Source organism: Tauraco erythrolophus, chromosome 10 (assembly GCF_009769465.1).
Source record: "Tauraco erythrolophus isolate bTauEry1 chromosome 10, bTauEry1.pri, whole genome shotgun sequence".
Classification (NCBI taxonomy): Eukaryota; Metazoa; Chordata; class Aves; order Musophagiformes; family Musophagidae; genus Tauraco; species Tauraco erythrolophus.
Window position 1 is genome coordinate 23,187,712 of NC_141474.1, and position 27,592 is coordinate 23,215,303.

The 27,592-nt window shown below is 59.9% G+C and overlaps 3 protein-coding genes across 3 annotated transcripts; all 3 read left to right on the forward strand.

Annotated features, from left to right (window-relative positions):
• The first annotated feature begins 1,102 nt into the window (after positions 1-1,102).
• Positions 1,103-13,506, forward strand: TIE1 (tyrosine kinase with immunoglobulin like and EGF like domains 1). The gene is made up of 23 exons (XM_086617214.1): positions 1,103-1,148; positions 1,643-1,930; positions 5,441-5,551; positions 5,684-5,839; positions 5,931-6,062; positions 6,351-6,491; positions 6,666-6,794; positions 7,198-7,343; positions 7,520-7,664; positions 7,924-8,082; positions 8,257-8,394; positions 8,482-8,772; positions 9,822-10,112; positions 10,651-10,964; positions 11,066-11,276; positions 11,429-11,539; positions 11,646-11,836; positions 11,957-12,070; positions 12,235-12,305; positions 12,551-12,591; positions 12,714-12,810; positions 13,030-13,129; positions 13,435-13,506. The coding sequence occupies exons 1-23, from the start codon at positions 1,103-1,105 to the stop codon at positions 13,504-13,506; spliced, it is 3,495 nt and encodes a 1,164-aa protein (XP_086473340.1).
• A 2,408-nt stretch (positions 13,507-15,914) lies between these two features.
• MPL (MPL proto-oncogene, thrombopoietin receptor) lies at positions 15,915-21,688 on the forward strand. The gene is made up of 12 exons (XM_086617748.1): positions 15,915-16,078; positions 18,220-18,355; positions 18,697-18,872; positions 19,089-19,354; positions 19,431-19,587; positions 19,754-19,883; positions 20,184-20,356; positions 20,466-20,608; positions 20,763-20,922; positions 21,102-21,189; positions 21,308-21,395; positions 21,494-21,688. Exons 1-12 carry the CDS (start codon positions 15,976-15,978, stop codon positions 21,686-21,688), a joined length of 1,815 nt encoding a protein of 604 aa, XP_086473874.1. The 5' UTR covers positions 15,915-15,975.
• Positions 21,689-22,022: 334 nt separating this feature from the next.
• Positions 22,023-27,559, forward strand: CDC20 (cell division cycle 20). The gene is given in 11 exon segments (XM_086617134.1): positions 22,023-22,069; positions 22,425-22,627; positions 23,195-23,340; positions 24,115-24,211; positions 24,758-24,886; positions 25,268-25,464; positions 25,827-25,921; positions 26,270-26,504; positions 26,618-26,743; positions 26,904-27,021; positions 27,350-27,559. Coding segments are annotated over 11 exon segments (1,572 nt in total). The 3' UTR covers positions 27,529-27,559.
• Positions 27,560-27,592: the final 33 nt, after the last annotated feature.

Consider the following 27,592-nt stretch of genomic DNA (forward strand, 5'->3'; position numbering starts at 1 on the left):
CTGTGTGTGGGACCCCCTGGGGCTGGGGGGCAGCGGGGCTGTGCCGTGCCATGCCGTGCTGTGCCGTGCCGTGCCGTGCCAGCGCCCATGCTGTCACTGTGCATGGGAAAGCGCTCGGGGAAAACCAGGCTTTCTGCTGCTTTCCACTTCCTCCCAGACATGTTTACTGCAACATGGAGAGTTTTCTCCCCCGGCAGCGGCCGCCCTGCCATGTGGGCTGGCTGGCTTTTCATCACTCTGCCTGTGCTCCCGCTCAGCCTCCTTCAACCCAGAGAGCAGCCCCGCCACAGGCCACCGCAGTCCTGAGCGGGGCCTTGGCACACTGCGGAGCCCAGGTGGGGCTGTGCCTCAGTGCCCGGGTGGCAGAAGGAGGTGTCACGAGGTGTGTACAGCCTCAGCCTCCCTGTGTGCCGCTCTCCAGGGGACCGTCTATGCAGGGCAGATCCTGCCGGCTCCTGGAGTCAGGGCCATCTCCGAACAATGGGTGGAGAGCAGGAAACGCCGCATGGGAAACAGGATTTGGCTCCGCCACTGCCGCCAGCCACGGCCCCTTGGCCCCTTTCCTTTCCCTGCTCCAGAGAGCCCTTCCCACAGCCGTCGGCTGTGCTGAGGGGATGGAGATGCTGCCGCCTGGGCGGGTTGGGGTATGAGACCCTCTGCACAGTGGGCGAGGAGGGGAGCAGGTGCCCACCCCTCCAGGGCTCGGGCCACGTGCTCAGGGCTCCCTGAGCAACGCTGAGGCCCCAGCCTGGACGGGAGTTGTCCTGACTCCCCAGGAGAGCTGCCACCGGGCAGGGGACCTCAGTGGCCTCTTCGCCACCAAGCCCTGCTCCTGAGCAGCCAGGTGACCACCAAGCAAGTGGGGACGGGGACATCTTCCTCACCGTGCCCAGGCTATGCGCGAGAGGAGGTGGTCTGGGCTGCCCCCGACACCGAGCAGCGGGGCAAAGGCAAGATGGGGGCTGCGAAGCAGGAGCAGAGGTCCTGAGCCACTGCTCACGTGGAACCCCTAGGCAGTTGCATCCTCCGGCTCCAACCCCCACGGCTGGGACATGCCAGGGATTTTCTGACCTGTGCTGGATTCGGGACACGCTCCAAGGACATGGGACTCCAGGTTTATCTTCTGCTTCTCCTCCCATGGCTGGCAGGTAAATGGGCCCTTTCCCTCTGCCCCGGGGAGCAGCCCCTACCCCAGAGAGTCTTGGAGGGCTGAGGTGCCTGTGGGAGCTCAGTGGCGCCATCAGAGCAGGCTTTGGAGGGAGGAAACATGCCTTTGTGATCGGCCATTTGGAGACCTCAGAGGCCGGCAGTGCCCTCCTCTGCCCACCTCTCCCCAACACCGGGCTGGGATGCAGGCAGCTCATGGGAGGAAAGGGGCCCCGGGACCCCCATCTGACTGCATGCTTGGCTCATGTCGGGGGACTGAGCCCGTGAGGATCCCCAAAATGAGAGTGGAAATGCCCTCTGTGTCATCCTGACGGGTCTGCGCCTGACCCAACTGTGCCCTGTTTGTGCCCCCTGGGCTAGGGGTGGCAAAAACGTCCTGGAAAGGGAGTGACATCTGGGTGATGGGGTCTGGCCCTGGGGCAAATGGCTGTGCCCTTGTCCAGCTGTGACATGCCCTTGTGCTCCCCCACCCCAGGGGCCATCCTGGACATCACCCTGATCGCCAATGTGCAGAGCCTGTCCCGCTCCGACTTCTTCCTCTCCTGCATCATGGGGGAGCGTGACGTGAGCTACCTGCAGATCGAGCGCGAGAACAAGATTGTGATGACGCACCCCAAGACAGGCTTCCAAAACTACCGCAACCGCAGCAACCACGTCCAGGCCAGGGGCTTCTCCATGGCCGACCTGGTGGGGATCCTCTACTGCCTGGGGCGCACTCCAACCGAGCAAGCCCAGGTGGTCTACGTGCACAACAGCCACAACGGTGAGCGGCTGTGGGGGCGGTGGGCAGCCCCTTACCTGCCAGTCGAGTCCATGTGGGAGCTACCTGCCCTGTGCTTTGCAATCCCAGCACCAGCCAGTGTGGTGGGGGGATGGCAGTGACGCATGGGCTAGGTTTGGGGTCCACTGGCACCGGCAGGGTGGAGAGGGAAGGGATGTTCAGCTGGAGGAGTGTGGCCAAGCGCCGTGGAGGTGGACGGTGACAGGCAGCAGCGCAGGCAGTCGCTGGGTTAGGAATGGTGCCCAGCAGCAGGGCAAGGTCCAAGAGGAAGTCGGGCGCCCTTGGAGGAGATGGTGGGGTCTGGAAATCATTAATCAGGGCGGGAGGCAGCCCATGGCAGCTGTGCCAGCCTTGTGCCCATCCCGCGGGCTCCTGGGGAGTACAGGGGGCAGGAGGCAGCACCAAGGTGCATCTCCAGCAGCTTCCCTGGGTGCTTGGCAAGCACTGTTCCGCAGCAGCATGTCACTGCTCCAGTGGTGGGGTCTCACCGAGAGGCACTGCCAGGGCACGCTGCAGCCAAGGGAAGCACTGGGCTCTTGTCTCCTGCTCCCATTTTGGGCCATATGAGCCAAAAGGGCCTCCCCAGGCTGGCCAGAGGCGGGGATACCACCCAGGGCAGTGCTCTCCCACACTGCCCACACTCCCTCCACTTGTCTCCGTGCTTGGGACTTTGCAAAACTAGTAGGACTGAAATCTTCTGTGATAGTTGTTTGCCTGCCTCAGGATGCTTTTTAGCTCTTTTTTTATAAAGTTTTGGTTAAAACAGTCAACCTCTTGCTGAGAATGAGACAAGGGGGATACAAGTTTCCCTGTCTGTGTTAAAACACAGCTTTAGCAAGCTGTTTTGAGCAGCCCTAGTATCTCCAAGCTGAGGAACAGAGGCTGCTGGTGGGGTCCGAGCATCCACCAAGGAGCAGGGACCAGTCTGCATCCTCAGCCAGAGGCTTGACCCAAAAATGCTAGCAGTCCTAGCAGAAACAGCCAGCCTGTCTGGGCAAGCAGAGGAGCACAGAGGAGATGAGAGAGGAAGGCAGAGGCACCCAGAGACAGTGTGGGGTGCATAGCCAGCAGCAGGGGCGTGGGGGACAAGTTGCACAGCGGAGGCTCTGTACCCCCAGATGTCCCCATATGTGATTCACAGAGGGACATGACAGCTCTGGGGCTCCATCAGTGTGATAGGGTGTTCCATGGTGGGGAGGGCTCCCAGCCAGCCCCCCCACTCCTGGGTTGACGTAGCGAGGCCAAAATACCACTGTGGAGGAGCTGGTTGGTGTCTGGGTGCCAAAAAAGTGGCTTTTTTCGAAGTGCCAAACAAGCTGCTGTTGCTCTGTTTAATTTAGAGAAGGAGAAGTAAAAAGATAAAGATTTTATAGAAGTAAAAAAGTTCCATTGTAGAAGACGAATCAAAGGAAAAAGTAACCAAAAAAAATGACATCTGTGCGGGGGAAGGGAGGGCTGTGTACCCAACGCACCAGGGAGGCTCAGTGCATGTCGTGGGTGTCGTTAAACCCCAGAGTGCGCCAAAGCAGGCCAGGGCGATGAAGCAGCGGGTGGGGAATGCTGTTAGAGGAAAACATCTCCTGAAAGGTCATGCACAAAGAACAAAGGAAGGATGATAAACTTTGGAAATTTTGCTGTAAAAACAAAGTGAAGCAGACCCAGGAGATCCTGAGGGGCAGTTTCAGAAGAGTTTAAACCTGAAAATAACCTCTTTTTTACAATATCCAGAGCAGAAAGATGCCCAGAAAAATAATTGCAGAAAACAAAAATTATTTTATTTTTGCATTCATGTGCACAATAGAGAAGCTAGGGAAACTTCTGGGGGATCTGTCTAAAATGCCAGTGCTGGTAGCAGGAGCCAGGCAATAAATAGCTGAATGGAGCAGCACAGCATTGCCAGGCCGGGCTTGCCATGAGCAGGGCTATGCCGGTGCCTGTGGGATGTGAGCGGAGGGCAGGCAGCAAGGCTGCTTGTGGGACACCAGCCTTTCCTAAATGCTTTCTGGGTCCGGAGTTACAGGCCTGTAAACCCAAAGTGGAACCGGGGAAGTTAGTGGAAACCATAATAAAGAGCAGAATTTGTGGTTATGCGGTACCTGAGGAAGAGGCAGTGTGAGTTTGCAGTGGGAAGGTCTTTGGGGTGGCAGTGGTGAGGATGCTGTGGGCAACCTGGCTGATAGTGATTAAGAAAATTCCCTTTCAAAGGCTCTTTGGGAGCATCTTTGCACCCAGGGGGTAGTTGGGGGGGGTCTCTGCAAGGGTAAATAACTGACTAAAAGAAAGGGAGCAAGAATTAAATTGTTGTTCTTGTCATGCAAAGAAGTCCCCGCTAGCGTGGTACGGTGTCTCTGCGGGGACTGGTGCCACCCATTGTGGTTACAAATAGCTGAACAAGCAGCTGTGCCAGCTGCTGTCCTGGAGCTGCCCAGGGAGGGCTGAGCTGCGGGGGGCTGTGGGCACTGCCGACACGTGGTGGAGCAGCAGACAAAATCCAGCGTAGGGAAACACAAAGCACTGTGTGCGTGATCCCCAGGGACGTGTTGGGCTCTCACTCCGGTGAGTGAGATGGCATGAGACCGGATGGGGGCCACATCTGTGTGGCCTTTGCAGGGGACTGCAAAGCCCGTGGCAGAAAGAAGCCTCCACTGAAGGGCTGGTGCCTGACCTGGGAAGCTGCTGAACTGCCAACCGCTGAAGGGAGGGAGGCAATTCTGGGGAATTACTAGTACGCATGACCTGCGGTGCCCTTCCCCGGGCGTCCGTGGCATGTGCCGTTTCCTCCAGGCTCCCGGCCTCACTGGGGCAGGACACAGGGCTGGATGTGCCTTAGCTCCGACCCGGTGAGCTTTGAGTGTGTCCAAGCCGATGCACAGGCAGGATCCGAGAGCCAGCGCCCGCCTGTGCCCGCTTTTGTGTCTGTCCAGGCACGCTCAGGGCTGGGTTTGCCAGGCTTTATCGCATTTATAGCCCCGTTTGTGCTCCAAGCTGGGTCTGGCTGACTCACGTTAATACTCCAAGAGTTCATCGCTGCTGCGCGCACCAACACCTGGGAGATCAGGAAAACAGCTGTGACAGGGCTGCGGGTCCGGCAGGCTGGCGTGCCACCCTCCACACACCTGCTTCCCCTCGCCGCCCCACGCCTGCCTGTGCCGGCGCTGCCAGAAGCCGCTCCGCACCTCCCCAGGCTGGCAGTGAGCAGGGAGCACCGTGTGAGTTTGTCCCAGCCGTTGCCACCCCAGGCTGCTGCCCCCAGCCTCCCACGCTGGGCTGGCCAGAGAGCAGGATGCCCCATCCCACTCCTTGGTGTCTGTCTCATGGGGCAACTGGGAGGCGCATCATGACATCCCAGCAGAAACACGTGTGGTGGGCACTGGGCTGCACCAGGGCTGTGTTTTGGGGGTGCTGGTCTGGGGGTGCTGGTGCTGCACTCGGATGCGAGTGCCCTGGGGGGTGACTGTTGCCCAGTCTGCTCCTCATCATCATCCTCTGCAGCCCACCTCTTCCCGGTGAAGGCCACACAGACCGTGAACATTGCTGAGCCGGCCACCTTCTCTGCCAGGGTCATCAAGAGGAAGGAGACAGACGTGATGTGGAAAAGAAATGGCAAGTGACCCTGAGAGCAGGCGCAGGGCTGGCGCTGCTCCCAGCCGGGTCCTGGCAATGATCCCAGCCGGGGTCCTGGCAATCATCCCAGGGGCACAGGGGGACCCCAGGTCACCCTCTGTCCCCTTATAGGCACCTACTACCAGACCACGGATCGGGGCGAGGTGAGAGGCGACCTTGTCACCCTAATGCTCCCCAATGTCAGCATGAGCGAAAATGGGGTCTACAGCGCCACGTTCATGGGGGATAGCCCTCTGTGGAGTGCCTTCTACCGCCTGATCGTGAGAGGTGAGTGGGGACCCAGCTCCCCAGGACACAGGGACAGGAAGCTACACTCTGTCCCCGGTGCCACCCTGTGCCCCCTCCGCTCTCTCTGCAGCCTGCCCCATGAAGAAATGGGGACCATCCTGTGAGAAGGACTGTCCTGACTGTCTGAATGGCGGCATCTGCCACGACCACGTTGGCGAATGTGTCTGCCCTCCCGGCTTCATGGGCACCCGCTGCGAGCGAGGTAGGTGCTGGCTGCCTGGCAGCAGGAGCTGTGCCCAGGGCACGCATGGGGGCCCTGCTGCACCCTCAGACCCAGGCACCATGGCCACAAATGCCACGTACATCCCCAGCCTCACTGCGCATTGCTCTCTGTGCCTGTAGCAGGGTCAGACCAGCCACCTTCTCAGCAGGATGTGGCTTCAGGACGTGCTTGGGGTGGGGCTCAGGGCACCTGAGCCGGTGCCATGCTGTGCACAAGCAGTGCATGGGCAAATGATGGGTGAGGACAGACCATGCTTGTTTTTCCCAGCCTGCCGGGAAGGGCAGTTTGGCCGCAACTGCCAGGAGACGTGCCAGAGAGCCCAGGGCTGCAGGGGACTGAGCTTCTGCCTGCCCGACCCCTACGGCTGCTCCTGCGCCTCCGGATGGAGCGGCCCCCGCTGCAGCCAAGGTACGGGGATATGGGCATCCATCCCATCACTCGTCCAACCCGGGCTTCCTCCGGGGCCCATGCACACCTCTCCCGGCCTGAGAGTCGGCATGGGCTGAGCAGTGCTGCTGCCTGCACCAGCTGCTGGCCCCATGCTGTGGCCAGGGGTAGCAGCGAGCTTTCCTCTTCCCGCAGCCTGTCCCCCGGGATACTATGGACCAGACTGTGCCCTGGGGTGTGCCTGCCAAAATGGAGGCAGCTGTAACCGCTTCAGCGGGTGCATCTGCCCTGCGGGCTGGCATGGGCAGCGCTGCGAGAAGTCAGGTGAGGTGGGCGCAGGGCCACAGTGGATTTCTGGCCTCCACCCTAAGATGGGCTCTGGCTCCTTCCTCACCAGTCACTGGGGGGGGCCATCGGCTGCTGGTCTCACCAGCTGGCTCAGCACCTCCCCTTGCCAGCAGAAGTAGCCCCCAACCCTATGGAAACCGGGACACTGCAACGAGAGCATCTAGTCTGGCTAGATTAGCTGTGATTAGCCCCAGGATTAGCTGTGTCAAAACTGTTGCTGACTCCGGCATGTGGGGCAGGGATTGGGGCTGGACTATAGCACCTGACGCTAGCCCCCAGCACCAGAGTCTGGCTGTGGCTGGGACCAGAGAAAGGTGCCAGCCTCTCTCGTGCCTGGGAAGAAGTGAGGCCAGCCCTAATGTTGACCTTTCCATGCCAGACCGGTTCCCCCAGATCATCCAACTGGCCTCAGAGCTGGAGTTCAACCTGGGCTCGGAGCCCGTTGTCAGCTGCGTGGCCACCGGTAACCCACTGCCTGCCAGTGACAGCGTGGAGCTGCGCAAGGCTGACGGCACCGTGCTCAAGGTACCGCTGCTTGCCTGGCACCCTTGCCCCACCACCATCCCCACACATCGGCCCCCACCTGCGTTGCCGGCTCCCCCAAAAGCAGCTGCTTCCCCACAAGCCTGCTGGGCAGCTGCAGGCTGGCACGGGGAGCGGGGATCTGAGCCAGGGGCTGATGGCACCCTGCGTGCCCGCAGCTCATCAAAGCCATCATCGAGCCAGGGCAGATCACCTGCGAGTTTCAGGTGCAGCACCTGACGAAGGCAGACACAGGGCTCTGGGAGTGCCGAGTCTCCACGACTGGGGGCCAGGACAGCCGGAAAGTCAAGGTCAACATTCGAGGTGAGGAAAAAGCGGCAGCATGAGTGAGATGAGATGGGGCTGCTAGAGGAGGCTGACCACACAGTGTGGCAATGCCAAACCCTCCCCACATTGGACTGAGTGACACCCATCGTGTGCCGCAGTGTCAGCAGACAGGTTTGAGTGGTGATAAAAGACTTCCCTGACAAAGCTGAAAGAAGACAAGAGGCGGTGGATGTCCCCACACTCTGGTCCTCATTGTTCCCAGTCCCACTAGTGTTGTTCCCTCCTTCATCCCCAGTGCCACCAGTGCCCCTGAGCCCACCACGGCTGCTGGCCAAGCAAAGCCGCCAGCTCGTGGTATCGCCCGTGGACTGCTTCTCAGGCGACGGACCCATTGCGTCCATCAAGCTGCTCTACAAGCCCAAGGACGACACCTCAGCATGGTCATCCATTGTGGGTACGTGTTTGCCGGGGAAGAGGGCACAGCTGCCCCTGCCAGTGGGGGTCTGAGGTGGGCAGAGGTCTCAATCCTGGGACCCCTGCAGTGATGCTGGGGCGGACGCCAGTGACTCATGGGCATGGCTGAGTGTGGGTCGTGGGCATGTTTTTGACATATCCTCTTGTGCAATAGTTGACAACAGCGAGAACATCACCGTCATGAACCTCCGTCCAGTGACCGCCTACGTCATCAAGGTGCAGCTAAGCCGGCCAGGGAATGGTGGGGAGGGCAGCAAGGGGCCCGAGGCCATCATGGTGACCGAGTGCCTTGGTGAGCCCGCATCTCCCTCAACCTCACCCTGATCCTAACACTGACCCTACCCTTGCACATGAGGTTTTGCTGCCTTTTTGTTTGCAGAGCCTACAGTCAAGCCTGTGATCGAAGGTTGGTCCATAGAGGAGAAAAACACCCTTCATGTCAACTGGAAGTTGCCAAGTAACCACGAGCCAGCACATGGGTTCATCGTCCATCTCTTTGACTCTGCGAGGCGGCTAGTCTGTGAGAAAAACATCACGTCCATCTCTGTGCTCTCCGCCCGCATTGGGGACCTGGAGTTCAACAAGGAGTATGGGCTGGAGGTGCTGGTCTACCACTGCACCAGCCTGGGACCTCCCTCTGACCTCTACAAAGTCATGATCAACAGCAAAGGTGAGTCCGGCAGCACACAGGGAAGTATTACAGGGAATTACATTGATAAATCCGTTATAAATGTAACAGGGACCATGCCCAGGTCTGGCTGCTTGTGTATCCTGTCTCTGATAGTGCATGAATAGCTGCTTGGGGAAAACGGGTCCACCTTTCCCTGCAAGACCCTGCAGCCTCCAGCACCAAGCAGCTGAGAAACATCCTAAGCTGAACATGACATTCAGGTCATCACAAGCGATGCTCACAAACAGATCTGTTCTCTGCACCCTTGCCCAAGCCCTGATGGACCTGTCTGTACTTGCAGCCTTTACAACACCCTGTAGCAACAAGTTCCACAATATAATTATACTTTGCATGAAAAAATTTTTTCCCTTTGGTTCACTTTAATGCTGCTGCCTGGTAGTTTTGCTGGATGGTCACTAGGGCTTGAGGAGAGCTGTAGCTCCTTCTGGGGGCAGACGCACGCAGCCTCCCACATAGGTGGGAAATTGTGGGGAGGTGCATCATCAGCCTGACCAGCCTTCCTGACAGGCAAGGGGTGAGCAGTGCATGAAGCCTTCAGTGAGGCTCTGTGCCAGCGGATATACGTTGGGAGGGCTGGTGGGCATCAGGCTTGAAGAATGTGAAGCTTTCTCCGCTTGGTAATTTTAAGCACTTTGTGGGATTTGGTGATTTAGGGTTAGAGATGTGGACAGGTTGGAGAAGGCTCAGAGGAGACAGTGGGAATGATAAGATGCTCAAAACCTGCCATGCATGAGAGAGGGTCGAAGAAAGAAAATATCCCAAGAGCTAGTCGGTACAGAGACATCTAGCTTGATGGTCCCTGAGGCTGGGACCTCAGAGGAGTGTTTGTGGGGGCAGTCCTGCCCTGCTGCTGGAGAGCAGCTCTGCCTCCTCCTGTCTCTGCCCAAGCAGGGACCGGAGGTCCCTCAAGCCTAGCGCAGCTTTGATTGCCATTGCCATCCATGGGTTCCAGTCCTTGGGCCAGTGCTTAGCCCCTGCAGCACTGAGAGCCCCACCCTGGGGCTGATGCTTTCCTCTCCTTGTTCCAGGGCCCTCCTCCCCACGGTCGCTCTTGGCAGAGTCTGTGTCCGACACCGCTGTCAGGCTCTCCTGGCAGGTCCCGGAGTACCCCAACGGGGGCATCACCAAGTACATCGTGGAGCTGCAGCAGGTGGGGGGCACTAGTGAGCCCCAGTGGATCGACACCGACAGCGGCACTGAGACCACCAAGATCATTGGGGGTCTCAATGCCAGCACCAGCTACCAGTTTCGTGTTCGGGCCAACTCCCATGTCCCAGGGGAGTGGAGCCAACCTGTGAAAGCCAAGACCTTGGGGGACGGTGAGTAGGGTGTCCTAGCAGGCAGGAGGCTCGTGGCTCTGCTGCAGTTTGGGCTCAGCATCCGGGTCAGCAAAGAGCAACCAGGGTGCTCATGGTAACCTCAGAGAGCGGCTCTGAAGCAGCAGCTCAAACTCAAAACACTTGTGGGCATCTTCAGAAATCCTGCTCCTCCTAGTCCTGATGAGGCAGGGGTGGCATGGTGACAGCACGGCACCTGCAGAGTGGCTTTGCCTTGGCCAGAGGGTGACACGGTGTGCAAGGGGATAAAGGACCAGGGCAGAGCCCGCATGGGAGGAGCTGGTGGCTGGACCCAGAGCTGGTTGGAGGGTCCAGAAACTGGTGGGTTCAGTGGCAGAGCTTGGGCAGTGACACCCTCACTCCTGTGCTATCATGGCCCTGGGAGCTCAGGATGCATCTGTGGTGTCTTCATGGGGTCCTGGGGTGCTGGGAGAGGGCTGCAGTCTCAGTGCCTGGCCACCCATGCAGCCCAAGCAGGGCTCGGCCGTGGACCACGACCCTTCATCCCTCCTTTCAACAGGAGCGCTGAGTGTGCCGCCCAGCCTGGGCAGCCAGAGCATCGAGCAGGGGGGGATAGACCAGCAGCTGCTCTTGGCCATCATTGGCTCTGTGTCCGTCACCTGCCTCACCATCCTCTTTGCCCTCCTGGCGCTTTTCCTCATCAAGAAGAATTTTTTCCACCGGCGCCGCACCTTTACGTACCAGTCCGGCTCGGTGAGTGCCGCCTGCCCCACCAGGACTGTGTCCCCAGCTCCCCACATCCCAGCCCGATCCAGGTCACGCTCTGTAGCCTCCAGTCCTGATGCAGCCAGACCTCACTTCCACGCGGAGAGGGTGCGGAGCCCACCTTTGCCCACGACGCCTGCCCTGCCGGGACTGCCGCACCGGCAGAGGGGTGCCCAGTGCCTCTAACCTCACCCACTCCCGTCCACCAGGGGGAAGAAACTATCCTGCAGTTCAACTCAGGGACCCTGACCCTGACGCGCCGGCCCAAGCCGCAGCCCGAGCCCCTCAGCTACCCCATCCTGGAGTGGGAAGACATCAAGTTTGAGGACATGATTGGGGAGGGCAACTTCGGGCAGGTCATCAGGGCCATGATCAAAAAGGACGGCCTGAAAATGAACGCAGCCATCAAGATGCTGAAAGGTGAGCAGTGCGGGAAGGTGGGCAGGGTGGGCTGGGGGACACAGCTGCATTGTGTGGCATGCTCAGGGTTGAGGAAGGGCAGGAGACATCAGCGGAGGAGCAGAGAAAAGGCCCTTGTAGGACTCAGGCATCCATCCCTTCTTCACTTCCAGAGTTTGCTTCGGAGAACGACCATCGAGACTTTGCTGGGGAGCTGGAGGTGCTGTGTAAACTGGGCCATCATCCCAACATCATCAACTTGCTGGGTGCCTGTGAGAACAAGGGTGAGGGCTGTCCCTCTCTCCCCCCAACCCAGCCCCACAGCCCCTGGCTCCGTATTCCTCTTTGCTGGGGAGACCCCCACGAGCCCAACCTCTTCCTGCCCCCCAGGCTACCTGTACATAGCCATTGAGTATGCTCCCTACGGAAACCTCCTCGACTTCCTCCGCAAAAGCCGAGTCCTGGAGACGGACCCGGCCTTTGCCAAGGAGCACGGCACTGCCTCCACCCTCACCTCCCAGCAGCTCCTCCAGTTTGCTTCAGACGTGGCCAAGGGGATGCAGTACCTGAGCGAGAAGCAGGTACATCTCCCACAAGCCCCTCAAAGCATCCTTCTCCCTGGAACTCCCCATCAGGGCACAAGAACCCCGGGGCCAGCAGGAGGGAGTGTGTGGCTCCTGCTGACTGCTGGCCCCTTTCAGTTCATTCACAGGGACCTGGCAGCCAGGAACATCCTCGTAGGAGAAAACCTGGCCTCCAAGATTGCCGACTTCGGCCTCTCCAGAGGGGAGGAGGTCTATGTGAAGAAGACAATGGTGAGGCAGGAGCAAAGCACCTCTATGGGATCTGCACCGATGCAGTGGGCAGGATGCCCACCATCGGCAGGAACGACCCACCATGTCGGGACTGTCTGGGTCACGGCTGTCCTCTGTCCTCGAGGCATCCCCCCTCCCCTGACGGTCACTCTCTGCTTCCCCAGGGCCGCTTGCCGGTTCGCTGGATGGCCATTGAGTCCCTGAACTACAGCGTGTACACCACCAAGAGCGATGTGTAAGTCCTGCAGGCAGGACTGCTCCTGCTCCTGCGAGAGCACTTCCATCCCTCTCTGGAGCACTCTGCAGCAACGCTTTTGCTCTGGGCACTGCAAGGGCAGGAGGTGATGCTGGAGCATCTTCCTGGGGAGCTGCCAGCTTAGCCCAAGCCCTGGCTGCCCGCTCCGCCCTGGGCTTTGCCCCGTGCCAGTCAGTGGGGCATGGCTGTGGGCTTTGTCACAGCCTTGGCTCCTGCCCTTTCAGGTGGTCATTTGGTGTCCTGCTCTGGGAGATCGTCAGCTTGGGTAAGGCTCTTCTGTGTCCCCTGCCTCCACTTGGGTCCCTGCAGGTCTGGTCCTCCTGCAGCTCTGGAGGGGCCAGCCAGGGACCGTCCCTGCCACAGCCAGCTGTGTGCCTCTGGCTGCAGGGGGGACGCCATACTGCGGGATGACGTGCGCCGAGCTCTACGAGAAGCTGCCCCAGGGCTACCGCATGGAGAAGCCGCGTAACTGCGATGACGAGGTGTAAGTGAGCCCCAGCTGATGGCAGCACCCACATCCCCCCAGCCCCACCACCCCACTGGGCTCTCACCAACTTGCAGTGACTCCTGCTTGGTTCCCCTCTGCACCGTGTTTGGGGGGTGAGCTGGGGTCCCACATCCCAAACACCCTTCCTGAGCTTTAGTTTCCCGCCCACTTCCCTTCATCTCCCACAAACAGCTTTTCTGCCCCCTGTGCTCCCAGGTACGAGATGATGCGGCAGTGCTGGCGTGACCGCCCCTACGAGCGCCCACCCTTCGCCCAGATCTCCATGCAGCTCATCCGCATGCTGGAGGCCAGGAAGGTGAGTGGCAGCAATGGCAGGGCTGGGTGCAGGGCACTCACATCACCCCAACTCAGTGGGAAGGATGCCCTCCCTGTGCGGAGCTTGTCTGAATGCTGGAGCATCCCCTGGCTCGGGCAGGGGGACACCCAGCAGCAGAACCTGTGTGACCCCACCACGTATAGGGGTAACCCCAGCATCACTTTTTGAGTGCAAGGAGTCCCATCACCTCCCCATGGGGCACAACGCCCACAGGTGCGCCAGTGGTGACAGGAGGTAGATGGGGACACCATCACAACTGACTCCTGACTGGGCTTCCCCCGCAGGCCTACGTGAACATGGCCCTGTTCGAGAACTTCACCTATGCGGGGATCGATGCCACCGCCGAGGAGGCATGAGGCTGCGCTGGCACCGTGCACAGGGGCAACGCTGGCCCCAGCTGCTGGGACAGTGCTGTAGGGACGAGGGGCTGCCCGTCCCTGCTGGGGCCAAGAGGCCAAATGCCGGTGCTCCTTCCCGAGAGAGCCTTCCCTGCAGCAGGACTGCACCTTCTCCTCCCTGCCAGCCCACCCAGCTGGCCACGCTGGCACACCAACAGCCACCAACACAGCTCCACGCTGCTGGGGGACACACTGGGATGGCCCCCAAGGGCAAGCAGCAGCAGGGTGTTTGCAGCAGAGCGGGCAGGAGAGCTGCCCTCTCAGGAGGCAGAGTGACACCGCCTGAGCCCACGGACACAAATGCCAAAACTTCGGGGTGAGAAGGGAAGCAGCAACCTGGCGGCTGCCTGCCCTGCAGCTCTCGGCGTGCCCTGGGCCTGAAGTGGTGCCAGCGGGGCCACAAGCATCACTGCTGGCATGGGACGGGGCCACCCCGCTGGGTGCAGAGTGACAAGAGACAGCACCAGCTGTGCACAGCCTCCAGCTCTACGGTAACTCTTCGGAGGTGCCAGCTCTGCCTTATGGCAAATAAACATAGTGCAACGGACAGCTGGGTCCAGAGGAGGGGAGGGGAGGTCCCAGCTCTGCCCCACTGATGGCACTGGGGAACAGGATGCGGGGCCCTGATGGGCTGCTGCTGCAGTGGGCACTCCTGGGGATCCCATCTCCTTTGGGGTCCTCTGATCCAGGGATGCCCCAACACCCCTAGACAAGCCCAGGTCTCATTGTGCTGTGGGGATGGGTTTTCTTAGTACCCAACTGGGATCTCCCCCCTGCAGTTTAAGACTTTGTCCTGTCCCCAGGGGACATGAAGAACAGACCATGGCCTTCCTCTGTGCAGCCACCTCTCACATGCTTGAAAACTGTTCCTGCAGCTTCCCCTGGGCTGGCTGTTCCTCACAGGGTGGCCTCGCTCCTCCAGCCGGTCCCTGCAGGGCCGCGTGGCTCCATACCCTTCCCAGCTCAGCCAGCTGGTGCCTGTCCAGCGCTGCACCGAGCCATCAGGCAACTTCCCGTGGGCTGTGAAGGGGCCGTTGTGTTTGACCAGGTGGGTCAAACGCATGCACTGGAGCAATTCTCTCGCGCGTGCTGGTCCCTCAAGGATCGCCCGGGCTCTGCAGTGACACTCCCGCGGGAGCTCCTGCCCCAGGCTGCAGTCCCTCATCCTGCACTGCTGCAGTTTGTTATATGGACAGCAGGTGGGCTTCATCTTTGTTGGTTTCAGCTTGCTAAGTCCCAGGCACACCATCCAGCTGCCCATCTAGTTGTCTTCTGCAGTCCGTGGGAAGCCAGGGCCTGTTATCTCAGCCCAAGGCAGATGTGTTTGGCATTTGCCTTTCTGGGCAAGAGTCTTTTTTCCCTGGAAGGTGGTTCAACCCTGTCAATAGCATTTTGATTTCCCATTCTGGCCTCCAGTGCTCTTTGGTGTCAACCGCAGCTGTTAGTAAGCAGCCTCACTGTCCCATCACTGAGGTCTCCAGTGAAACAGTGATGGGGACCAGCCCTCACAGGCAGCCTGACCTGTGCCACTGTCCCTGCACCTTACAGCAAAGCCCAGTAGCCAGATGGAGAAGGAAGTGGGACTGGTTGGACAAAATTTGATAGTGACAAATTGGTGCTGGCTGTTCCCATCTCCCCTTGGTGTCCCTGGTGCTGTTCCTGGCTGCTGCAGAGTGACAAGATTCCAACTCACCCTTGGTAGGGTGGGGACGTGTGAGCAGCTCCTCATGCCTGGCTGGTGCTCCCCAGGCTGCACCACAGTGCCATGCTCCGGCAGGGTGGGACACCCTTACGGCTGCCCACGCTGAGCAGCCGTGGTGGATTGGCACGAAGCTGAGTGTGTCTGCAGGACCCCATCACGGTGGCCCCACTCCTACACTGGCACCACCAGCATCTGTGTGGGTCCTGCCAATGTCCCCATGGCTGCAGCCCTCCTTCCGGCACAGCCGCGGGGACAGTGCCACTGGTCTGCGCAGAGCAGACCCAGCACACACCAGTGCCGAGTGGCAAAGGGCAGAATGGGGACAGAGCAGCTTCCCTGTGCCCCACGCTCCTGCGTGCCTGCAGCCCCCAACAGCCTGCCCTGCCCTGCTTGCTGCATGTGAGGGCCTCCCTGGTTTCTCAGGGGTTGTTTTTCTTCCTACTCCAGTCTCCCAGCGAGCCGGTAGCCACAAGGACAGGACATGCAGCCTATCTGATAGGAGCAGTCTCTCTTGGCACTGCGGCTGGTGGCAGAGGGGCCGCAGCACGGTGGTTTCGGGCATGGGGAAGTGCTGGTGATGGGGTGGGGGGAGCCTCCAGACAGGCTTCCTGAGCTGCACAGCCACCACTTCCCAGATAAAGGTATCGCCCAGAGGAGCCGCAGCAGCTCGTGGGGCGCTGGGAAGAGCCAAGCACGGCACGCGTGGCCGTGACACAGGGTGCGGGATGGCAGCCTGCCTGCACTGGCACTGGCTGCTCTTGTTGCTCCCTGCTGTCCTGCTTAGTCTTCGCAGCCCACCGTCAGCCCCTGAGCCAGTGACATCCCAAGGTAGGTCCTTGGGGCCATTTTCTCCCCCAAAGGATGGGCCAGAGAGGAGCTGGCACGCCAGGCGCAGGCAGCCAGCACCCTATGGCAGCCGGAACCCACAGGGCTGGGGAGGGGGCATCCCAGGAGTTCGTGTGGGGGGTGTTCAAGGTGGGTGATGGAGCCCCTTTCTCATCTGTGGGACACCTTGGGGTGCCTGGAGCAAAGGGGTGTCCCTGCTCTCTGCGGGAAGGACCTGGCTGTTCTCGGGCACCCCTCTGGGATGGCAGCCTGCAGCTCCTAGCCCCGCGCAGTTGGCAGAGGGGCTCCCCACTCATCAAAAGCTCTCAGTTGTGATGACACAGGTCTGAGCAAAATTCAAACTAACATCTGTCGGCACCGCTCTGCACCGCGGGTAACACTGTGGCACCACCAGGCTAGTCCCAGTGCTCCCGCACCGGCCTCACCGTGATCTGCTGCCCCACCGAGCATCCTCGGCTCAGCCGGTAGCTGGCCTCAGCCTGGATCACTGTGCCTGCCAGAGCCACTTCCCAGCTTTCTCCCATTCCAGACCTGTCCATGCTTTCTCTGAGCCGCTCCTTAGCCCTATTAACACTTGCTACAACACCATAAAAAGCATTAACTGAACAAAATCCTCTCGACCTCCTGCTCGTCTCTCCAGCCCCACCCCAGATCTCTGGCCATGGCAGGCTTGGGAGCACGTTTTGAATCACCCCCATAGTAGGACAGTGGGAGGAAGGACAGGGTCGGGCTCATTTTCCATCTGCTTGTAGCCTCTGCAGCATCATCATGCCCCAAGCTGTTGCCCAAGTGTGGCTGATGTGGGCTGCAGAGCCGTGTGGCCGCTCTTCCTAGGAAACAGCCTGCAGCCAGCAAAGATGCTCTGGTAACCCACAGGATCAGTGTGGGACCTACCATGGATGCCATGGGTCCCTGTGCCACAGAGCTGCTGGGACCTGGTCACCTCATCCCCTGGTGCTGGGAGGTGCGGGGGTCACAGAGCCCGCATGAAGGCTGGGGTGGGGGCAAAGGGGTGCAAAAGGGGAAGCGGGGGGGAGCTGTGGTCTGCGGGGAGGGAACGTGGGCTGGGGGAGGTAATACAGAGCTGGGAAAGGAGGAACAGGCCTGGAGGGGCCAGGGCAAGGAAAGGGACAGTGAGAGCAGGGGGACACTGAGAAGGTAGCAAAGACATTTGAGGACTGTCCCTTATTCGTTGCTCAGGGTGAGCTCAACTGACAGCACAGGGGGTATGTAGCAGAGAACAGATGCACTCAGCACATGCAGCAGGGCCAGGCACTGGCAGGGGGCTTGTTGTGGGGTCCTGCAGCTGGAGGAAGCCCCAGGAGAAGGGGACACATCCCAGGAGGAGGAGGAGGAGGGCTGGAGCAGGTCCCAGAGCAGAGGCAATGGGGAGAAGGGAGTGGTGGAGCAATGCTTCACACATCTGCATCATGGGGCTGTCCCCTCTTCCCTGCCAACCGGGACAAGCCACCATGTGCCAGCAAAGCCACCGGTGCTTGGGATGGAGATCCTGCAGTGTGTGATGCTCTAGTTCATCCCAGTTATCCCCACAATGACAGGAAGGGCAGCTTGCTAAGTGGGGCAAAGAAACCCACAGCCCCCCAAGCAGTCCCTGGGCCAAGGTTTGTGCATCCCCCCATGCTCAGAAGCACATGCCTCCACGCCAGCCCCCAGGCCCTTTCCCCCTCCCCGGGGCACTGCTCCTCCTTATCTCACTTCCTCGCGCCTTCCGGCGTGAGCAGGGCAGGGGTGCTTCCCCTTGATCACCGGGCCCCGAGCCCCCCTCCCACCGCAGGGCTATTTCGGGATGTTTGTTTGTCCCGAAGGACCCTGTGCGCTGAGAAGGGGGAGCAGTGGGGCCAGCCAACGGGGAGCTCTGCTGCCTGCCAGCACCCCAGTGTGAGCCAGCAGCCAGGACATGTGCCGCGTCCCTCTCTGTCGTGCCAAGCTGGCGGAGGGTACCTGTGCCACAGCCATGTCCACGGCCATGCCCACATTGCCCCAGGTGCCTACACAGCCTGGCCTCCGATGCAAGGCAGCCAGCAGGCACGGGGTGGGGGGGCACAGGTGGGACGGGGACAGGTTTGTTCCCAGGAGCTCCTTCACATCCACACTCCTCCCAGATGCTGCACTGCTGGCAGGAGTGCCGGAGGACATCCTCTGCTTCTCCCGCTCCTTTGAGGACCTCACCTGCTTCTGGGATGAGGAGGAGGAGGAGGCAGTGAACAGGACGCACCACTTCTACTACTGGTACAGCAGGTAGGAGGTGGTGTGGACACAGCCCAGCCTCCCCTTTGCCCACACAGAGCAGCAGGGTCAGAGTGCTGCAGCTCTCCATGCTGTCCCAGTGGCTCCTCGCTGCAAGAAGCGATGGTGGAAAGCCTATGGGAGCTACACAGCAGCGACCACACACCCTGCAGCGGGGCTGGCACCATGGCTGTCCTTTAGTCCCATGGGGATGGTGCCCTGGAGTGGACAGAGGCACAAGGAAGGAGCTGGTGACACCGTGGTCTCAGTGCCATGCCCCAGGCTCCCTCTCCTCCAGCCTGGTCGCAGGCAGGAGGCATGGAGTGCTGCAGAACCCCGCTCTTCATTCTCAGGGATGTGCCCACTTTGTGCACGGTTTCCACGTGGCGCCATGGGGCTGGCAGGACACGGCATGTCTGTGTCTTCCCCGGCCAGGACGTGCGGCTCTTCACCCAGCTGCACCTCTGCATCCTGGATGCCACCACCAACCAGACCAAGTACTGGCGGGAGCTCAGTGTGGATGCGGTGGGTGAGTCCCTCCTCAATACCTGTGTGACACCAGGACAGTCCCCAGACCTGGGTCCCTGCCCTTCTGCCTGCCGCGGGGGCTGCCAGCACACTGTGCCCTGCACGCTGGGCACATAGGCAGCCCTGGGGGGACCACCGAGTGTCCCCTGGCAGGACCAGGGTGTGCCCAGACAGGAGCTGCTGCAGGATGGCAAACACGCTGGCACGTTCCCCACAGGTCTCATCGCCCCCCCGATGAACATCACGGCTCGCTGGGCCGGGGCTGCGGGGCAAGTCTGCGTGTCATGGCAGCCGCCACTCGCTGACTACCCGAACTTCTTCCTCTATGAGGTGCGGTGCTGCCCTGCCAGCTCCCCAGAGATGCCCTGCAGCACCGCATTGGACCCCAGCAGGCAGCACCCCGGGGACCCCTCCAGCCAGCCAGCCAGCAGCACCCGCACATCCACAGCTGGGGCAGCCACAGCTTCCCCAGAACCAGGGCAGGTACACAGAGGGGCCAGGGCTGGGCAGGGGGATTTGGGGGCCACAGCTGCTCCCGAGCCTGGCACCTCTCCTGCAGGGGCTGGTCCAGGCCAACACCTGGGTGGTCCTCCGGGACCTGCGGCCAGGGGTGAGGTACCACATCCAGGTGCGCAGCAAGCCCGATGGCACCTCCATGGATGGCATCTGGGGGCCCTGGTCGCAGACAGTGGCTGCAGAGACACCCCGCTCCTCCGGTGAGCAGCCGTCCTCAGCACCAGGGTGCTGGCTGGCATGGCGGGGGGACACCCACGCCTGTGGCTACAAGAGGTGGGGGTCCTGGGGTAGGTGAGGTGCAGCACCTAGGTTTTGGGGGGCTGGAAGCAAGCAGCCTCCTCCCTGCCCTGGCTCTCGCCTGCCCAGGAGACATCGGGCTGTGCTGCAGCACCCCTGACCTGCGGCACGTGCGCTGTGAATGGAGCTGGGACCCCACAGAGCCCCGCAGCTCCCACCAGCTCTTCTACCGGGCAACTCCAAGTGGGGCTGGCACAAGGTAAGGGGCATGGTGGGGACATGGAGCTCAGGTGGAGGGGTGGCACATCCCAGGGACCACCAGCTCTGCTCAGTGTGCCACCTGGCTCTGTGCCCTGCCATGCCCTACCACCATTGACCTCACACCTCAACACCACACTGCCCCTCTGACTACAGGCAGCGCTGGCTTTCCTGGGTGAGTGCAGGAGCAGTGAGGCAGCGCCGGCTGCGGGGACAGGGTGGCCCCAGAGCAGGGCTGGCAGCAGGCAACGGGAATGGGGCTGCTGGAGTGGGGCTGAATGGCTTCCCGCTCCTCGTGCAGGGAAGACACATGGCAGCAGTGTGAGGAGGTGAGCATGGGGGCACAGGGCACCCACACCTGCACCTTCCAGTCCAGGGCTGGCAGCTCCATCTCTGTCTTGGTGAACATCACCCAGCCTCACACGCCAACCACGCTCAGCTACTTCAAGGAGCCCTTCAAGCTGCACCAGGCTGGTGAGTCCGAGTGCTGCCATGGCCCCTGCTCTTGCCCATGCATGGCTGGCAGGGGACATGGCGTCCCGTGTTACATTCCATGGCAGCGACATGTTCCTATCCCCAACAGTGCTCACAGACGCCCCACAGCTCGTGCAGGCAGTGGTGTCACAGGGCCGGCTGAGCCTGCAGTGGCTGCCACCCTTGGAGGCGCTTGCAGAGCAGCTGGACTACCAGGTCCGCTACGCTGTGGAGAACAGCCATGATTGGAAGGTAAGGCACGGCCAGGGCTCACCCGAGCAGCTTTGCCCACCTCCACTGCCAGCACATGGCCTGCGTGGGGTCAGGCTGGATGGGCCCAGAACCCAGTGCAGACCGTTGGCCACCCCGCAGCAGCTGTCATCTCCAGCTTAGCTCTGCCCTGCAGGTCCTGCAGGTCCCACGGGCAGCCAGGAAAGAAGTCCTGGACCTACGGCCAGGTGCCCGCTACCATGCCCAGGTGCGGGCCCAGCCCAGCGGGCCGAGGTACCAGGGCAGCTGGAGCACCTGGTCCAAACCTGTTGTGGTTGATGCCATGGCCGATGCAGGTAAGGGACAGGGCAGGAGTATAGGCTGCAGCCAGAGGAGCCACACAGCCAAGGGCAGGAGACCGAGAGTGCTGGAAATGGGATGGGGAGCACTGGGCAGAGGGTGACAGGGCTGTGAAGGGCCCAGTGGTGGCAGGTCTGGGGAGGGCGTCAGTCCCAGCAGTCCTCCTACAATGCAGGCTGGCTCGTCCCGAGTGTTACGGTGGTGCCGCTGCTCTTCACGGGAGTGCTCCTGGGGCTGCGGTGCACCTTCCCCTCCCTCTACAGGTAAGGGCTGTGCCTGGGGCAGGTGGGGGTCCCAGCAGCAGGCCCGGGCACCCTGCCCGGGCGTGTCAGGCACCCCAGGGCGGGGGTTTGCCTTTGACACCCCCTTCTGCGCACCCAGCAACATGAAGCAGAAGATCTGGCCCCCCGTCCCCGACCTGCACCGCGCACTGGGCAGCTTCCTCCACGAGAGCGGCAAGCACGGCCAGGTGAGGGAGCCGGAGCCGGGGCCGGGCCCGCCGCGGCCGAGCCTCCCCGGGGGCGGCTCAAGGGCCGCCCCCACCGCGTCCCCTCTGCCTCCCCCCAGGCCAACGCCTTCTACAAGCAGCCGCCGGAGGAGGCCGTCCTGCCCTGCCTGCTGGAGGTGCTACCCGGTCCGTGGAGGGAGGCGGGCGCGCCGCTCCCTCCGCCGGAGCACGCTGCCGGCCGGCTGCCCGGCACCGACATCGCCAACCAGTCCTACCTGCTCATGAGCGGCTGGGAGCCGCGCGGGCCGCCCTGAGCCGCGCCCCGCCATAAACGAGACGCCCAACCACTCGGCCTCGGCCTCTTCTCTCCTTCGCGGCGCCCCGGGCTCCGGCTGCGACCCCCTGGGAAGAGGAGGGTCCTGTCCGGTCCTCTCCTGTCCTGTCCCCTCCCCTCCCGTCCCGGTCCCGGTCCCCGGTCCCGGTCCCCACCACGCAGCCACTAGCGGCACGCGCAGCCGCCCGGCGGGTGGAGCCCCGCCCCGCCGCGCAGCCTAGCCAATCGCAGCGCGGCCCGCAGTGGTCGCTATGGCAGCGCGCGGCGGTTGGGTTTGAAGCGGCCAATGGGAGGGGCGGAAGCGCGGGGTTTAAATGCTGCCGCGGAGGGGGGCTGCGCGAGCCTCAACCGCGGAGCGGAGGTGAGGAGCGGCCGGGGAGGGGGGCGAGCTCTGAGGCGAAGCGGGCACCACGAGAGACCCTGACAGTGAAGGAGGCCGTGAGGCGCGGCCTCAGTGGGAGGGAAGCTGAAGTGAAGCGGCCTCTGAGGAGCAGCCTGGGGTGGGTGGGGTGTCCTGTGGCGGGGAGGGCCCCGGGCAGGGCAGAGACTCGGGGGTGTCCTGTGGCGGGGAGGGCCCCGGGCAGGGCAGGGACTCGGGGGTGTCCTGTGGCGGGGAGGGCCCCGGGCAGAGGCTCGGGTGGGGAGCCCTGGCGGAACAGGGCTGCAGCGCGGCCGGCGTCCCGCCACAGGGCCCCGCTGACGCCGTCCGCCCGCAGCGCCATGGCGCAGTTCGTGTTCGAGGCGGACCTGCACGGGCTGCTGAAGCTGGACACGCCGATCCCCAACGCGCCGCCCGCGCGGTGGCAGCGCAAGGCCAAGGAGAGCGGCGCCCCCGGGCCCAGCCCCGCCGCCGGCATGTCGCCCATGAAGCCGGCCAATCGCTCCCACAGCTCCAGTAAAACGCCGTCCAGGACACCCGGTGAGTGGTGGAGACCAGCGGCATAGGTCGGGCGGGGGGGAGCCTCGCCCGGGCTGCTTACCTGTAGCCGTGGGGCTCCGGGTTCTGTGCCAGCCTGCCCTAGCCCGCTAGTCAGGCAGGAGGAGGCAGGCTATGCTGCCTGACTCCTGGGAGTCGCCCACCTTTTCCCCAGCATGAGGTGGGCAGAGCTCTGTGCACTGGAGCTGTGTGAACTGCTGATGCTCCAGCTGAGCTTTGCTGGCACAGCTGTGCGTTGGGACAAGTGTGGTACTGTTACATGCTGTAACAGTATTTTTGCATCTTCTCCTTACCTGTGAACTCCGGAATTGTTGCACTAAATCTGAGGAGTTGTCCCCTGGCAGTGTCTAACCTGACCTTAGTACCATTAAACAGGATGGGCAGAAATATGAGTTAGTTGTGACTGGATGACATGAGCTCTCTGAGTCCTACTTGTCTGGAACTTGTCTAGTAGGTGTGTGTGGAAGGGTGCTGGGTCTGCTGTCTCTTGAAAGCTCAAATACAGGCTGCTCAACAGCTGTGAGACAGTATTTATGCATGTGAATGCAGGTAAATCTGGATCCAAAATCCAGAGCACCCCAACAAAGGCCGGGGGGGATCGCTACATTCCCAACCGCAGCACTATGCAGATGGAGATGGCCAACTTCCTCCTAACCAAAGAGAATGACCCTGCTGAGGAGTCCCCTACCAAGAAGGTGAGCATGTTGCTAAGTTGCAGTTACTACAGTGATCACTACCAAACACCTAATCCTTCCTAGGTTTTTACAGAGAAGGAAACTGTAAGTTCTATCAAGTGGGCATGTGGGGCTCACAGCTCCAGCCATTGCTGCTTCGAGCTCCCAACTTCAGGAGCCTGGGATGAGGTAGCACCTGTAGAGCCTGCAAATGGAATGGGTATACAGCTGCTACACAGGAGCCTGAGTGTAGGTGCTCTGTAGGGATGCTTCCCTAGGCACAGGGAAGAGCCTGTGTGTAAGCCTTACATCTCTGCTTCTGCTCTCTCTAGCCTGTGCCGCTTCTGACAGCAAAATTCAACTTTGGGCTGATGAGGCTTTAAAATATAGCAGGCTACAGAGACACAAAGCTGTGAGCCTATGCACAGTGAAACTGCTGGTGGTGGCTATTCTAGGACAATGTCTACAAGGGGAACTATTCTGGAATGTATACACTGTGTTCTGAAATCTGTTTATGAAGCATTTGGTCCCTTGTGGCTGTGGCTTTCTCCACCGGCAATGAGACACTGGATTTTCCACTCTTCTGTATTGAAAATGCGAGCAGGACAGTGTTGCAATGTCTGAGGAAAAACTACTTTGAGCTGCCTGTCTGTAGATGACTCCCACAGCACAACTGTAAAGCTCCACATTCTAGGAGAAGGGGGCTTAGGTATATGCTCTGCCAGCTGCAGCTTTAAGTCCAGCATGGGCTTTGTGTTTTAAATGCATCTCACTGAGGGTGGTTTGTCTCTGTAGGAGCAACAGAAAGCCTGGGCAGTGAATCTGAATGGCTTTGACATAGAAGAGACAAAGATTCTCCGCCTCAGTGGAAAGCCACAGAATGCTCCAGAAGGTATGATACAGGGTCTGTGTAAGTTGACTCAGCTGGAGAGATCTGCACAAGGGAACAGCAACACAGAGGCCCTGTGTGTGAACACAGGAAAGACCAACTGGCTGCTTCTCAGAGCTCCTGTACACACTGGAGTCTCCCTCCTTAGGTTTCCTGAGGTTGAGGGGCTGCCTAACAGCTTCAGTGAATTTATTTACAAAAGCTGAAATGTCTGCCAGTTGCTCACTTGTACTGCAGGTGTCAAACCTTCCTGAGGGCTGTAAAAGCCTCAAACTCTCTGCTGTGTGCTTTGTAGCTTAACAGTCACTAAACACAGTAAGATGCAGAAAACCATGTGCTTGTCAAACTTGTTCCTGTGAATTAGGGAATCGGAGCTCATCCTGGTTCAGCAGTTCATATTGCCAGTGATGTTAGCACACTGCACTCTTCTGAGCCTGTCTCTTCTCTCAGGACTTCCTTTTCACTAGAAGGGATTTCTAGCTGGGTGAGCAGTACTCAACTGGGAAGAAACAGTAACTCAGGTTAACAAATATGTTCCTCTGCACACAGGCTATCAGAATAACCTGAAAGTGCTCTACAGTCAGAAAATGACACCTGGATCCAGCAGGAAGAATGGCAGATACATTCCCTCAATGCCAGACCGGATCCTGGATGCACCAGAGATTCGCAATGACTATTGTAAGTAGGCTGCACTGTTGAGTGCTGGACATCGAGATCATTCCACACCAGAGTGCAGCTCCTAGGACCATGTGGCCTGAGGAACTGGAGCTCTAACTGGGCTGTTTCAGTACCTTATGCACCCAGGCTGGCACAGACTACTTCTAGAGCATCCCTGTGTAACCTTACAGGGACAGTGGTCCAGGCTGCTGTGCAGGTGACTTGGATCAGGGCTATCTGACCCCACCAGCTGGGCATGGTGACACCCAGAAGGCTGCCCTTTACCTGTATGTGCACACAAGCACACCTGGTGCAGGTGGAAGATCTGGCATCAGCACTGGTGAAGGGCAGAGCTCTCCAGGTTAAGCACAGTGTGACCTGCTTTGCTCTTCCAAATTGTAGATCTGAATCTCATTGACTGGAGCTCTCAGAACTTCCTGGCAGTGGCTCTGGACAATTCTGTCTATCTGTGGAATCATACCTCTGGGGAAATTATCCAGCTGCTGCAGATGGAGCATCCAGATGATTATGTTTCTTCTGTGTCATGGATTAAAGAAGGAAACTACCTTGCTGTTGGCACAAGTAATGCTGAGGTCCAGGTGAGTGCAGGAGTAAAACTAGGAGTGTTGTCCAGAGGCCCCACCACTCTAGCAATTCCTGGACAAAGGCTTGGCTAGCACAACAAAGATGCAATGCACTCTGACTTGTCTTGACTGGTGTGGGGTGGAAATGGTCACTGGCCATGGCTGGATGTGGACAACTGCAGCAGCAAGGCAGTTTGGTTTTGGGCTTTTCTGACACCTGGAGTTACCTTTTCTTCTGTAGGCATGAGATACAAATTGATCTCTGCTCTCACACTGATAAGGCTGAACACCAGAGCCTGTGCAGTGAGTTTGCTATGACAAAGCAACAGGGCTGGATTTGCCCATCCTCTGGAGAACTCATTTCTCTACTTCTCTAGCTATGGGACATACAGCAGCAGAAACGTCTCCGAAACATGATCAGCCATTCTTCCCGCGTGGGGTCCCTCAGCTGGAACAGTTACATCCTCTCCAGGTAAAGCAGTGCATGGGGGTGGGTGAAGGGCAGTGTCCAGCTGTTGCAGATTCCTATCCTAGATCTGTGAGCTGTGCAGGTTAGGGATGGAGGAGAGGAGTTTCTGTCCTGGCTTGGGATTCTTACTCAGCCTGTTCTGTTGAGACTGGGGGGAGAAGACTCCTCCTCTCTTGCCCCTTGTGCTGAAGCTGTAAAGAGCTTCTGTGGCTGCTTCACTCATCAACAGGCCAGCAATGCTGGTAACACTGGTTGAAACCCAGTGGCAGGTATAACAGTCTTGCAGCAGCACAAAAATGGATTTTGGTGAAAATAAGTACCAGCCTGACCTTGCAAGCCTTCTCTCTGCAGTGGGGCACGGACTGGCCACATCCACCACCATGATGTCAGAGTGGCTGAGCATCACGTGGCCACACTTGCTGGCCACTCACAGGAGGTGTGTGGACTCAAATGGTCTCTAGATGGTCGCTACCTGGCCAGTGGTGGCAATGACAACCTGGTGAACATCTGGCCGTGCACCCAGGGAGACAGTGGAGACTTTGCTCCTGTACAGACCTTCACTCAGCACCAGGGTGCTGTCAGGTGAGTGCAGGGCTGCTGTGAGCCAGGTGTGGGCACATGTCTGTGTGCAGGCAGACATGCAGTGCTAGCTGTGTGGGTTGCCTCTTCCATGTATTAGAATTAACCTTTTTCTCTCAGGCTGTGGCATGGTGTCCGTGGCAGTCAAATGTTCTAGCCACTGGAGGTGGGACTAGTGACAGACATATCCGCATCTGGAATGTGTGTTCTGGCACCTGTCTCAGTGCTGTTGATGCCCATTCCCAGGTGAGACATGAACATCAGCTTGGTGACAAATACCTTTCACGAGGACACCTATACAGAGCTGCTGGCTCCTGATGCCCTGAGGCAAGGGAACCATGCTTGTCTCTGGGTGGTGAGCATTGGCACAAGCAGCTTGTCTTACTGCATCACCACCTCTTCCCAGGTCTGTTCTATCCTGTGGTCAACAAACTACAAGGAGTTCATTTCAGGCCATGGCTTTGCACAGAATCAGCTGGTTATATGGAAATACCCAACGATGGCCAAGGTCACTGAGCTGCGAGGTAGGCTGGGCCCTCTGCCTGGGGAAGGGAAGGCTGCTAGAGGCTAAAGGCAGATGTAATCCTTTGTTTGAGCAGACTAGTGGTCTAGCCTGGAACATTACTGATACAGAATGGTGTCCAGGGGCATGCTGCTAGAGGGAGGTGCTCCTGTGGGCTACTGAAGAAACTGTTGCTCCAAATGTACGCCTAGTGCGTGAATTCATGCTGCTGCAGCATGGTGTAGGGACAGCTATGCAAGCTGGTGGGGCTCAGGGGGCATTGTGGTAGAACATGAGAGACCAGGGCATGTGGTGATCAGCCCAGCCCTGACTGCACACCTCCTCCTCAGGTCACACTGCCAGAGTCTTGAACCTGACTATGAGCCCTGATGGTGCAACCGTGGCCTCTGCAGCTGCTGATGAAACACTACGGCTCTGGCGCTGTTTTGAGATGGACCCCATAAAGAAGAAGGAGAAAGAGAAGGCAAACAGTGCCAAAAGCAGCATCATTCACCAGGGCATCCGATGAGTGCCCAGGGCTGTTGTGGGGAGTGGGGAAGTTTTGGCTTACACATTGTACAGTATTTTAAATG